Genomic DNA, 13,692 nt, shown 5'->3' on the forward strand with positions numbered 1-13,692 from the left:
CAGCAAAACATAATGCTGTACTATTTTTGGCAGCAGGGAAAGGGCCTCCTTCTGAAAACAGAAAGCAGTGTATTTCTCAGTTACATCACTTTGCAATCTAATGCCGTGTTGTGCTCGGTGTTTTTGTGGTGATGCAAGTCTTTTTTTTTTTTTTTTTCTTTTTTTTTTCTCCCTTCAGCCGGTTGGATTTTCCCCATCTTACAGCACCTCGCAGGTCTCTTCTCTGAGCAGTACGTTGCCTGAGTGAGTGGAAACATACAGATCAGCTGCAGGTTTCTGACTACAGAAACAGAGTGAAAGAGAAAGAAAAAGGTTGGGAAAACTGAGACAAATATTGACCTGGACTTACAGAAAGACATCCAATGGCTGAATAAAGAACCCCTGTTCATGTTTTGGGATATTCTTTCAACTGACTGGAACGAGAGCGGATCAAAAGAATGGGAAATGCCAGCAGACCCTTTAGAAGAATTGCTTATTTCTTATGCCTTTTATCTGTGCTTTTGCTGACTGAAGGGAAGAAACCAGTGAAGCCAAAATGTCCTGCCTGGTGTACTTGTACCAAAGATAATGCTTTATGTGAAAATGCCAGATCTATTCCTCGCAGCGTTCCGCCTGATGTTATCTCACTGTAAGGGCTGTAAGCATTTGGTTATTTAATTTATGATTTAAAATGAACTGGGATGTGTGGTGGTTTCAGTGCATACGGAAGGATGCTTGCTGCAGGGAGTACCTCCAGCATTCAGAATCATCGGCTAATGTGTTAAAATTGTGCTTCATCCTTGAATCCTGATTTTTACATCTCTTTCATCTGTCTGTCCTGTCTGTGTATGTGCACACATCCCATTTTATACCTTCTTCTATACTACATGAAACCTGTAACATTCATATTTTTTTGGTTGGTTTTTCTTCTTTTTTTTTTACTTACATAAATAAATTTCTCTGTGATGACCAGATCAGTATTATAACCATGGATATATGAGACTACATTAATATAAGGTTGTTTCTTTTTTTCTTTCCAGATCCTTTGTGAGATCTGCTTTTACTAAAATCCCAGAAGGGAGTTTTTTGCTCACACCATCTCTGCAGCTTCTGTGAGAAATATTTACAATTTTTGTTACAAAATGTATATGTATCCATAAATATTTTAGAACATCTCAGTGTTAATTTTATAAGAAACAGCAAGAGAAGATTCATTAGATGACAAAATACAAGACTTCTTAGCAATTTGAAGGATAGTGCATGTTTAATTTTTTCAGAGTGTATCTACTTTGTATTTTGCAAGGCTATCTGTTGTCAGTGCTACTTTGAATGATTACATGCTGAAGCTTTTGGTGACAGAACATATGCTATCCTTATTATACTTTAATTAACATTACAGTAGGGACTTCAGCATTGCAACAACTATTCATGCTCCTTTTCTGCAGTCCGGGGGCCTGATCCCAATATAAAGCTGCCCATTTGCAACTCCCACCAACTGTGAGTTCTGAACCCCTCAGATCAGACCCTTCATTGCAGTGGGACAGGTCCTGAAGTCCTTTTCCATGTAAAATTGCCATTGACTTCTGTGGAAGTTTAGTCACTTCAGTGGGAGTTTTGCCTTCATAGCGCCTGGATTTGACCCTATTTGTTATTTCATGTTCTTTGAAACAAGCAAAAAAAACAGTAATGAAAATTTTCTTCCAATTAGAAAAGAAATAAATTAAGCAGTTATTTCAAAATCAAATACTGCAATGAGGTATACGCAGAGAGAGGATATTTTGGGATGTTTAACTACTAGATGCATTTCTATATAGGATTTTTATAGGCTCACTGGCTTTCCTGGAAATGTGGGCATAGGATTATATAATTGTGAGCTATAGAGAAGTAGAGGGGGTGTAACCTGAACTGTTTATAGTGGATGTGCTGCCAGCCTGACACACACCCAGATTTGTCTCAGAAATCCGGCAGGACAGACTCCCTGATGTGATCAAAACCAAAATCGGACGTCTGTCCCGGACCGACTTCCCGTGTGCTCTAGATGTGGTCAGAGGTGTAATGTTGATGTATTAGAGCCCTATGGCTGTTGGATTAAACTGCTGGCACGCCAATAGCTGAAGCCCTGACCCTAGCTGTACTCTGCTACCTCAAGTGGAGCTGATAAGGAGGTGCAGACGTACTGTACAATTTTGGATACAGGGTAAATAGGTAAATGCAGTTACTATGGAAACCTAAATGCTTTTTCACAGTGCTTTATTCTGGAGAAGCTTTTCCCAGGTGGTCACAGATCACAAAAGGGACACATTTCACATAATTCCTGCAATAGGCCTTTCAAAGGAAGGAAAACTGAAATAGCAGCATTGATGGAGCTTGTATCAGAAGAGAGTGAGTAGGACATCATCTCTCTTGGCTACGATATGCCACCTACACTTAACGATCCCGCTGCCAGGGAGGCAGAATTGGGTAGGGTGGAGTAGGACAGACACAGTCATCTTATTTTGAGTTATTATAGTGCCTGGCATAGTGGGGTCTGGCAACAGCTTATGGCATTTTGGTAATGGTAATAATTTGCATGGTCTGCCATACACTGAAATGCATGGTCCGAGCTGCTGTTAATAAATGCTGCAACAAAAGCTCTGACCCCAGAAAAGCTGGTTTTGTTCCATTATGGTCTTCAGTGAGTGATCTGTTTTCCAGATATATTTCTAACATGGTAGCTGAGCTGCTTGCCATCTTTGGGAAGTCAGACTGCTGATCTGAGGCAAACAACTCCTTAAACACAGACCACAGGAGGCAGGATTGTATCTGTGGGGTCAATACTCCGGTTTGTACATGGGAAAGGATAATTTCCACCTTCGGCAGAAGATAGTAAGGGAAATAAGAACATGGAAAATTCAGGTTAATTAGAAATTACAGTAAGTTTTAGCTTTGCATGATTATAGCTATATCAGTAGGTTTAATTTAGCCAATAGCAAGATTGAGCAGCCTATATTTCTATGTAATAGTCTCCAGCATTACATTTTTGCAGCCCAAATGTAAGCTGGTATCTCCAGTATGACAGTCACACATTCCTGAGTGTGAAATATATCTGCTGCTATTATTATTTACTACTATTTTTACTGTAGTAGTGGCAATGGTCTCTGGAAAAATCATGGTCTCGTGCTAAACACTACATGTAAGTCCCAGGCCAGGAGAGCTTCTTGAATAGTATGGATGGTATGCTCTGTGCTCTTCATGTGACAACAAAAATACAAAGGACCTACAAGTGCCAGCAGGAGTGTGCCCTAAATGTAGAGAAAATATCCCTGTTCTCATCTCCAGCACTCATAACTGTGTATCAGCAATGTGCTGAGGGTGCTTTTATAAACTGATGACATGAAAGCCCACAGAAAGAAAGGAGACAGTCACAGCACCTGCTAGCAGCGGACAGTTCCTGCTAAGTAGTATAGTCCCTAGGTACACTGCAGTATCTTCAGCCTCTATCCCAGAAATAGCTAGCTGGTGGGTCATGCAAATCTAGTGCCTGAGGTCGGTGACTCGGGGAAAAGCCACTTTGTGCATCACATATGTGTGATACAGACATTGGGGAGAGGTATGAGATGGGAGGCAAATGAGATCACCAAGTGCAAGACCTATTCTATAAGCTGGCAATCTCTAAAATAGCTATACTATTTAAAGAGATACCACTGTGTTCTTCAGGACGGTAGAGTGCAGAAAAGGAAAAACTATCCAGTGAAATCACATCAGAAAAGTAAAATTAGTTACAGGCAGCAGATTTACTAAATTGGTCTTCTGATTCAGAGATTTTGCAAAAATACTTATTTTCTCGAAGGAAGACAAGTATTTATTGTTTCTAACAAAAAGGAAGATTTTCCTGCTTATATTTTTCACATATATAAAATCACATATTTAAAATGGAAAAAGCAAAGTCTGCAATAGCTAAGTGAGAAAAAAAATCAACTGCAATTTATTCTTAATGCAAATTTCAAAATAAGAGATGAACTGTCTTATTAATTGTATTAATTCATACTTGCAAATCTTGCATTCCTCAATGCCTAAAGATGTCATGGGGTAAATTTATTTATCCATCAGGTCTAACTGAATAAAATATAGACGTACATCTAGTATTCCACTGGGCGAAGTTCATTGTACTTGACAATGCTCAACATATTAAGGGTGTGGCAGTCCAGAGCTGAATTAAAATGGGCAAATGCAAACATGGTTGATAAGTGTAAATAAAGCTGTAAAAAATCAATGTTGGTCCACTTCTAATGCTTACAAAATTGCATAAAATTAAATGTGTTGCTGCTATTTTTATTGCTAGATGGATGAAAAATACATGCATACACTAAGAACTATCTCCAGCTGGTATAATGTGGTCTTAAAAATAGTTCTGATTTGAATACTGATTAAATTAAGAGATTTTCCATTTGTTTCTCAGTAACTTATTAGTACCCTCAGGTCAAATATGCTCACAAGTTCAACTCAGAAGTTAAGAGATTTTCCTGCCTGTCAGTGATGCTAATTCAACCTGATGTCTGGCTAACCAGCTGGATACGTTCCCTATGTTGTCATCAAAAATAAGTGTTTCAAGACAATTTAGACCTCTGTAGTACTTGAACATTTCATTGTCAACCAAGTATGTCTTCAGCGGCACTTGTACAATCCCATTGTTTTACTGGCATGATAAACCCATGTTTGCATCCCACAGAAGTCAATGGAATTTTATCAGATTGCTCCAGCAGGCAAAGCAACAAGTTGCTAGGCCCTTCCCTTTGACCCAGACTATGGGGCAATGTATCAGCCATACAGTCCTGTAGTGCTTGCACAGGCAAAACCATGAAACCAGGCAGTGGAAATCTGGCCTACCATGGCTTGCTGAACTCTAAAGATGCTAATAACCTAATGGTCTTTTGTTTTGCATCTCTTTATGCAGGTTGTTTACATCCAACACTTTTGATGTTATTAGCGATGATGCTTTCATGGGCCTTCCTCATCTAGAATATTTGTGAGTGGACAAAAGTATATTTCCTGGTATTATTGAATAGAGGGGGTGGGCTTCCAAGTTCCAGGCATTGCTTTGACCAGAATGACTTTACGACCCGTTACAGGTTCATAGAGAACAACAGCATTAAGTCAATTTCAAGAAATACTTTCAGAGGACTGAAATCTTTAATTCACCTGTAAGTAAAGTGGTTGAATATATTACTTGGTATTTTTAATATAGTAACTGAACCACTGTGTTGTTGAATTTCACATTTGGACATATAGCTATTTACATTTGTTTAAGCAGATTAATAGTCATTTAATTAGAATGTTAACCTTTGTGTTACCACCAAAGACTCCCAAACCTGTGGTATGTGTAGAAGGTCAGGACCCAAAGAGCTTCCAAGAAGTACATTTGGCAGTAGCTCCCTGACTTTCTCTGCTCAAAGCACTGGGGATTTCTACCTGAGCCTGTAGGAGCAGGTAGAAAGCAGAATGCATCAGGGCTTGGCACTGATGAAGGGAGTCCCAGTTTGGAACTTGGAGAGGAGGAAGGTGGGAGCTGTGGTCAGCACTGAGGTGCCATGGTGGTGAGATGCTGAAGGATGGACATGTGCCTCTTCCCAGGTACCCAAGTCTGACATGAATCCAAGAGAATATGACAGTCATTCCTGGGGACAGGCCATCAATGTCTGTACCCGTGTCCACTTCAGCCACTAAGTGTATCCAGCAGAATTCGATCAAATAAAATTTGAAATTTCCCACCCTTTTAAATAGAAGGGTTGCAGTAAGATGCATTTATTACAACTTACTGGTACACTTCTTCCACTTGACTGTGTGGCACAGCAGCTTTTAGACTGCAGCAGGATTGGCTTCAAAGCCCTGCTCGGCACCCTGTCCTCTCCTGCACATGAGCAAGAGCATCTCATGGTCAGGATCTGTCATGCACAAGGAACTTCTTAACATTCTTCATGTTGCTGCTCAGCCCTTCAGCTATCCTAGAAACACGCCTAACCCTTGCCCTCTGATATGCTGCAGCCCCCTTGCTGCATTAGCCAAGAGGGGAAATTAGTCAAAGGCACTCTGGATGCTAATGTGGCTGTTCAGAGCAATGCTTCCCATGCTCACACCAGTGGAGGCACTTCTCATGCTGTGCTCAGCAGGTGAAACTGCACACTGTCAACAAATACCTGTAACATTCCACTGCAAACACAGGAGTAGCATCCTCATGCTCTGAGCTAGCAAAACAGTTTTTAGAGAGGCTTCTGTCCCTTATTTCACATTCAGTTTATATTTTAGTAATAATTTTATTTTAGCAAGCAATAAATTTATTGAAAATACAATATGTACTGTAAGAAAGCATAAAAAATTACAATACTGTAAGAAAAAGGAGGCTGAAACCTCTGGGGTGTGCCTGACATGGGTTTGTACCCAGCTCTGAGCATTTGCATTCTGAAGCATATATCTTGAGGTGTGTGTCAGAGGCAGGGGAGGGGATTCTGACCTTTTGGCCTTAACCCAATAACTTCCAAGAGCGTTTTGAAACAGGGTCATTTAGCTTTATCTTTCATATATTTTGACACAGGAGAGAAAGCAAAGGTTCCATTTTAAATAGTTAATACATAAATATAATAGTTGAATTGTAGTTCACCACACCCTTCACTACATAGTAAATGTACCATAAAACACTTTACTCTTCCCTTTTTAATCAGGACAAGACTCAGAGCTGTAAGCCCAAGCCTACTATGACTGCTTGTGTAGATAATGTTACTTTTAGAATGCCTCTGTGTCTGAAGAAAAGAGAGAGGACAGGGGAAAAAAGGTATATAAACAGGCTGGGCACATTCTGTAAAAGTCCAAATTAGAGGTATAGGCATACTTACAGTACTATTAAAAAAGGCAGATAATTGGATAAAGCTGGTAACTGGGACCCTATCTTCAAAACATTTATGCACATGAATAGCTTTATATTCACAAATGGGTCCGGTACATTATTTATCATATTCATTTATTTATTTAGTAGCTGTTGCTGCCAGGGAGCAAATTGCTTTCCTAACACAGAGGAAGGCAGTTTCTTTTATAGAGAGCTTACATTCCAAGAGTAGCATCTTGTCTTGCCTGTTATATTGGATTCTGGGGATGCTTCAGCAGTTTCATAAGAGAAAACATATGCAAAAGCTAGAACCACAAGTGAGGAGCCACTGGGGTTTGCATGTGGTTGCATGCACATTTTTGGACACAGATTTGTGCATCATGCTGCTATTGTGCATGGAGAGCTATTCATGGAGACAATGAGAAATTTGCAGAAAATAACTGCAAAGGCAGGTCTGTTAACCACAGAATGTGACTAGTTTAATCTGCTTGCAGAACCACTCCCCACCCTTTGGGGGAAATTGCACATACACATTAAAAATAATCATTTGGCACCCTGAGGCATTTCTCATTTGAGAACCAGGAGAGTACTTGTGTACATAAAATATATCAAAAAGAACCACAATAAATAAGCATTCAAATGAGTTCCATGAAGTTAGAGGAGATGAACTTTGTTCTATTTATTCTGTTAACTTCCTTTTTGCAACATAACTTTTGCAATGCAATAAGCTATCAAACATTTGTATTTTTATAATGCAATTAATTTTTACAATTATGGCATGCCCTTACTGTAAACCAGAGCCATCTAGTATTTATCATTATGCAACGCAATTCAGTTTCTGCTCAGAGTATATTACAGAACAGAAAAAATAAAGAAAAAGTTTATTTCTTTTTCTAATTTACTCATTTAATGTCAAAATCTTAGCATTGGACAGTAATTGGACATGTAATTTTGATTGCACTTCTTTCAGAACTGCAGCCATAGGTTTAACTGCATGTTTGATTCAACGTTTACTCTCTTATTATAAGCCAAATAACACATACAGCACCATCTACACAAGCCAGTGTTTCATAATATATAAATATGCTTTTTAACAGTGGAATATAAAATGAATAATTTTCATCCAAAAATCAGCAAATGAATAAACCTTGTGTAAATTTTTCTGTCAGTCACATTCCCATGGCAGTGGTGAACTGCTGCTACTTCCAAGTCCATCATCTCTTTCAGTTTGCTGTATGATAATATATAAATAATATATAGGACATTAACCCTGCCTCAGGTTGCACATCTGCTTAGATTTTTCCATATGAGTTACCTGACTTTTGAAGAATTGTTCCTGAGTGTAAAATTAAGCATAAGTGAAGCACATGATACGTACACCAAACAGTGTTACAATCAGATGTACTTTGAAAGTGGTGAAGTCAGAATGGACTAATGGCATCATCCCATATTTACCATTCCTGATAAGACAAACAATTTTAAATGAGGCAGCAGATCTAGTATATGTGGGCCTGTTCTAGAAATTAAGTCTATGCCTAAGTGGCTTGGCATGGTGAGAGAAATTGTAGTTAATAAATAACTTTTATGTTTACAAGCGACTACATAAGAGGTTCTTAAGTCTTACTAGCTACAGATTCTAACTGGGATCTTAAACTAGAATGATTTGTATATTCATTTCTTCTTGTAAGTAATAATACTGTTAATCGAAAGAGGCCTCAGCTATAACCTACATTACTCTTTTCCTGTCATGCCCCCAGTGACATCTTGGAGAACTCAGACCTTTAGTGGACTCACAGAGACATGTTTGGGTGAAGAGTAATATATTGCTTGTTCAAAGGCTGTTCACATTTCCTCATCGCTTTTAGTAGCTAGAATACTCATTGAATTTAGGCAAGGTTTCCCAACATTAAAAACTGTGAATTAACAGCAGGTTTTTGCTGGTCTCATACACACATACTCGCACACACACGTGCACATTCCAGGAAAGAAATGAATGCTGATCAGCAATTTCTTGTCTATTAATGCATATTTCCAAAAACTATGAGCTAAACCTAAGTCCACTGAATGAAACCTAGTATTAAGATTTCCCTTCCAGAAGAGACACAAGAAAGTGGGGAAATTGCAGTAATATGAACACCATGTATTGGTATCTCATAAGGAAAACATCAGTAGATCCAATCATGACTAATTGTTTTAAAATAATGGTGTTGGCAAAACACCAGAGGTGATTGCACCTTTTACCCTGCTAAGTGAAGTTATTGTAAATGCTGCAAGGCTGCTGAAGAGTGAGAACACAGAAGGAGGCATGGCATTTTAGTGGAAGAAAAAGTCACAAAGTAAATGAGCTTGTCTTAAAAGCAATCTTTTAGAACTAAGTGCTGGAGAATACCAAGGTTCTTTACCTTAAGAAAAAAACCCTATTACACCTTGCAAAAATGTGTAATTTAATGAACTAGCACTGATACTGAAATATCTTCTTTTACAGGAGTCTTGCAAATAATAACCTCCAGTCACTTCCAAAAGACATATTCAAAGGCTTGGATTCTTTAACAAATGTGTAAGAAAGCAATTAATTAATCTATTAATTATACTAAAAATATAATGAGATACTTTTAGAGGACATTCTGAGTAACCATTCAAACTGACAGCCAGTAATGGGATCCACTGGGTAGACTTCCCAATATGGGTAGGCTTGGGTTTTGTCTACTGTTGTTGATAATTTGCTTTAGTTTTGAACATTCCACCAGTTATGAAGATAAGTAATAATGCTAGTAGTTGTGTAAGAGAGCTGCATGTTTATTTAGACTTGGTGAATAAGAAGGAAATATCCTTAGGGATGCATGAGAAAGCATGGCATGAGGGGAAGGTGGAAGGTATTTAATGGAGTCACATTTCTATGTGCAAGCAATTTCTGGGAAGGCAATCTTTTATCATGAATGCATGTGTCTTAGTAAGTACCATCCCATACTAAATTGAATTGCAATCAAACCAAAACACAAACTTTTAAAAATATATAACTTAAATACCAGCAAAAATGCAAAATATGAACAGATAAATCCTTAGTTCCTTCACTGAAATATGTCCTGTTTACAACACACCAATTCTGGTTCATCTGATGTGGGATAATGACCACAGAATGTCCTTTGCCTTCTCCCTGTGTTAACAAGGTAGGCTGAATTCACAGTGTAGACCTGTAGTAGCAAGATGTGGAGATGGTCAGTGTTATCTGGTAGCATTACTTGGCAAGACTGATCGTGGCCAGGTGGTTGCACAGTCTGGTCCTGGCACTTGCTTGTTCCTGTACGTACAATCTGAAATATGACTGAAGGCAGCTGTAAGTCTTGAACAGAACACCTTTGCTTGTGTCTCCTGAAGCCCTAAATGAGTACATCTAAAGGATATGATAATATCTGACTGGCTGACCGTCAGGTTACATTAATTCCAACTTTGTTATTTAGAATGATCTTACTGAGAAAGGGTAATCCAAAAGAAACAACCTCCCAAAATATGGGGCCAACAATTAGGTAGGCTTTTGTGTACCTGTAAACTTGGAGAAATCAACAAAAGTTTCCTACTGATCAAGTTAAGTTCTTCGTGATAACCTTAGCATAATTAAGTCTGTGTGGCTTCTGGCATGTAGATTTAACTATGGGTCTGGACAAATTAAGTCAGGAAGGCAACAACTGAGAATAAGCAAGAGGGCACATATTTAACAAGAGCTTAGTTTGTTGATGTCCTACAAGGAGGAATACATCAGCTAAGTACTTATTTTCAATGCACGATTTATTTATTGTAGAGATCTTAGAGGCAATGCATTTAATTGTGACTGCAAACTGAAATGGTTAGTGGAATGGCTGGGCAGCACCAATGCAACAGTTGAAGACATTTACTGTGAAAGTCCACCAGAATATAAGAAGCGCAAAATCAATAGCCTCTCTCCAAAAGAATTTGATTGCATTATTACAGGTAATGTGCTTCAAATTATTTAATCTTGTTAAATTAAAGTCAAAGGTATATTTTTTTATACTAAGGCCCATTTTTGCAGGAAGTCTGCATAATGGATGGAACTTCCACTAAAATCAATATGAATTCTGTGCAGGTACAAGTCTGACTTGCAAATCACTGGAGAGTGGGGTCTTGCAGGTTCTACTCAGACTATAATATGCTATATAAAGATTTGGAGAACTGGGACATAAAACAGCACCTCTTTGAGAAATATCTGAAAACAAATTGCAGTGCTCCTTCATCAACAGGAAAATCAAACTAGTGATGAAATACTGTAATTTGTAATAAAATGGTCTCTGCTAAGCAGATGTTTTTTCAGCACAGTATGGAAAGGATCTATGTTGTTGTGTGCACTTTATATATGTTGTGTGCACTTTTGCAGAATTTGAAGTTTATCAGTCCCTGCCATACCAGTCTCTGTCAGTAGACACTTTCTCATACATGAATGATGAACACGTGGTTATTGCTCAGCCTTTTACTGGAAAATGCATCTTTCTCGAGTGGGACCATGTAGAAGTGATGTTCAGGAATTACGACAACATTACAGGTATGAACACTGCTCAACAAATAACATTATAACAGATGATCTGAGAAGTGGTGCTAACCCTGTCTTTTACTTTTCTTTTTACAGGTACTTCAACTGTTGTGTGTAAACCTATAGTTATTGAGAGTCAGCTGTATGTCATTGTCGCACAGCTGTTTGGAGGCTCCCACATATATAAAAGGGATATTTTTGCTAATAAGTTTATAAAAATTCAAGATATTGAAATCCTTAAAATTCGAAAACCCAATGACATTGAAACTTTCAGGATTGCTGAAGACTGGTATTTTGTTGTTGCAGACAGTTCAAAGGCTGGTTTCACCACAGTTTACAAATGGAATGGGAATGGATTTTATTCCCATCAGTCTCTGCACGCCTGGTACAGAGATACTGATGTGGAGTATCTTGAAATATCTGGCAAACCACATTTAATTCTGTCAAGTAGTTCTCAAAGACCTGTAATATATCAGTGGAACAAAGGAACAAATGAATTTGTTAAGCGTTTTGATATCCAAGATATGGAAGATGCATATGCAGTGAAACATTTCAAAGTGAAAGAGGATGTATACATTTGCTTAACAAGATTTATTGGGGACTCTAAAGTAATGAAATGGGGTGGTTCGGCATTTCTGGATTTACAAAGGATGCCATCCAGAGGGTCAATGGTATTCCAACCGCTTCAGATAAGTAATTATCAATATGCCATTCTTGGAAGTGATTATTCTTTCACTCAAGTCTATTATTGGGATGCTGAAAAGGCAAAATTTGTGAAGTTTCAAGAATTAAACGTACAGGCACCAAGATCTTTCATACATGTCTCCATCGATAAACGAGATTTTCTCTTTGCGTCAAGTTTTAAGGGAACTACATTGATTTATAAACATGTCATAGTTGACTTAAGCGCATGACACTCATAATTCTGAGATTACATCAGACTTTCTACAATAAGTGGACAAAATGAACTAAATGCATGATGACTCTCTTATCTTACTTCCAAATGAATGCCTTTAAAAGTTGCGATTGCTAGAACCAAGTATTACTAGTATCTTCATCTCTAATTGTCAAGTCTAGTGGTGTTGGAAGTTGCATTTTTTAACAAAAAGAAATTAAATTAACTGTTCTTTGCATCCACAATATGTAAATATGTGTGCAACTGCATCTGTTGGTATAAAAAATATTAAGATGTACTTTTCCATTTATTTATTCACCTGTTTGAAACAACTGCCAAATAAAATGTTTACATTTTGTGTCTTTCACATTCCAAATATTATTTGCAGGTGATACCTTTTATTTGTGTATATAACATACACATATAAAATAAACCCAAGAAGGCATATTGCCCAATGCGGTATTGTATTGCATGGAAGATGCACAATATTGAAGATCAGGTGGGTGTTACATATACAAAGAAGTTCTTGATAAAAACACGCATTGAACCCCAGTCCTATAAATTATCACCTGGACATATCCTTGCATTTATCTGAAGCTTCACTCCTTTAAACACGACTCTACCCAGAAATAAGTGTTCATTGATATAGATCTGGTTGTAGGAAGGAGGGTTCAGTTATACAGATCCAATTGTAGGATGGGGCTTTGTACTGTCTATAGCTGGAAATACCTGTTCTTCTAAAAATATACAAAGAAAGCAACAGAATAAAAGACAACGTAAAAATCTGTCTTTCTCTACCTCATGCTGAAGTGGCACAAATTAAATCTCTGGTATAACACTGAGGCTATTACTGTGCTGAGAGCTAGAAGCACAGCTTATTTTTAAGCTAGCATTTCTGTATCTGAACTGTCACACATCACTTGCATGAATTCTGTGTGTTCCTGTCAAGTCTTTCCACTGTAATTGCAATTACTTAATCTTTAATGAATTTATTCATTATTCTGGATGAAGCTAGTGAATGTGAGGTAAATTTTTTCCGCTACCCTGCAATGAAATTTAGCAACAGATATTTCTGAAATGCAGGGAACTTTGAACATGGCAGGACAAATTCAGTTGGTGTAGCATATGCAACTCCAGGAAAGCTACCTATATCTGCTGAATTATGCCAAGTCTGAATTTGGCATGAAAATCTATTACAAACTCAAAATAGACTTTTGTTTACATACATCTAGTACATCACTTGTGAGAAGCGTACACTGCTGCTGAAGCTCGTTTGGTGCAGCTAAGGAAGAGAGCTCAAGTTGATTTTAGACACATTTGCACTTCGCTTGAAGTTAGGAAGCCTTGTGCTCCAGTGCCATCTTTCAAATATGCACATGAACACTGGGTGTGTTTATACCCATTTCTAACATTTCTAATGTT

General features: G+C 37.9%; 1 protein-coding gene across 2 annotated transcripts; it reads left to right on the top strand.

The window, feature by feature from the left end:
• Positions 1-428: 428 nt before the first annotated feature.
• Positions 429-12,289, top strand: LGI1 (leucine rich glioma inactivated 1; the record flags this gene model as incomplete). Of its 2 annotated transcripts, XM_080620847.1 has the most annotated exons (8): positions 429-628; positions 1,020-1,091; positions 4,913-4,984; positions 5,088-5,159; positions 9,321-9,392; positions 10,632-10,801; positions 11,223-11,387; positions 11,472-12,289. In XM_080620847.1, the coding sequence occupies exons 1-8, from the start codon at positions 438-440 to the stop codon at positions 12,287-12,289; spliced, it is 1,632 nt and encodes a 543-aa protein (XP_080476973.1). In that variant the 5' UTR covers positions 429-437. The 2 variants fall into 2 exon arrangements, with proteins under 2 accessions (XP_080476973.1, XP_080476974.1); XM_080620848.1 differs by lacking the exons at positions 4,913-4,984; positions 5,088-5,159.
• Positions 12,290-13,692: the final 1,403 nt, after the last annotated feature.

The sequence above is a fragment of the Psittacula echo genome, assembly GCF_963264785.1.
Source record: "Psittacula echo genome assembly, chromosome: 6".
NCBI lineage: Eukaryota > Metazoa > Chordata > Aves > Psittaciformes > Psittacidae > Psittacula > Psittacula echo.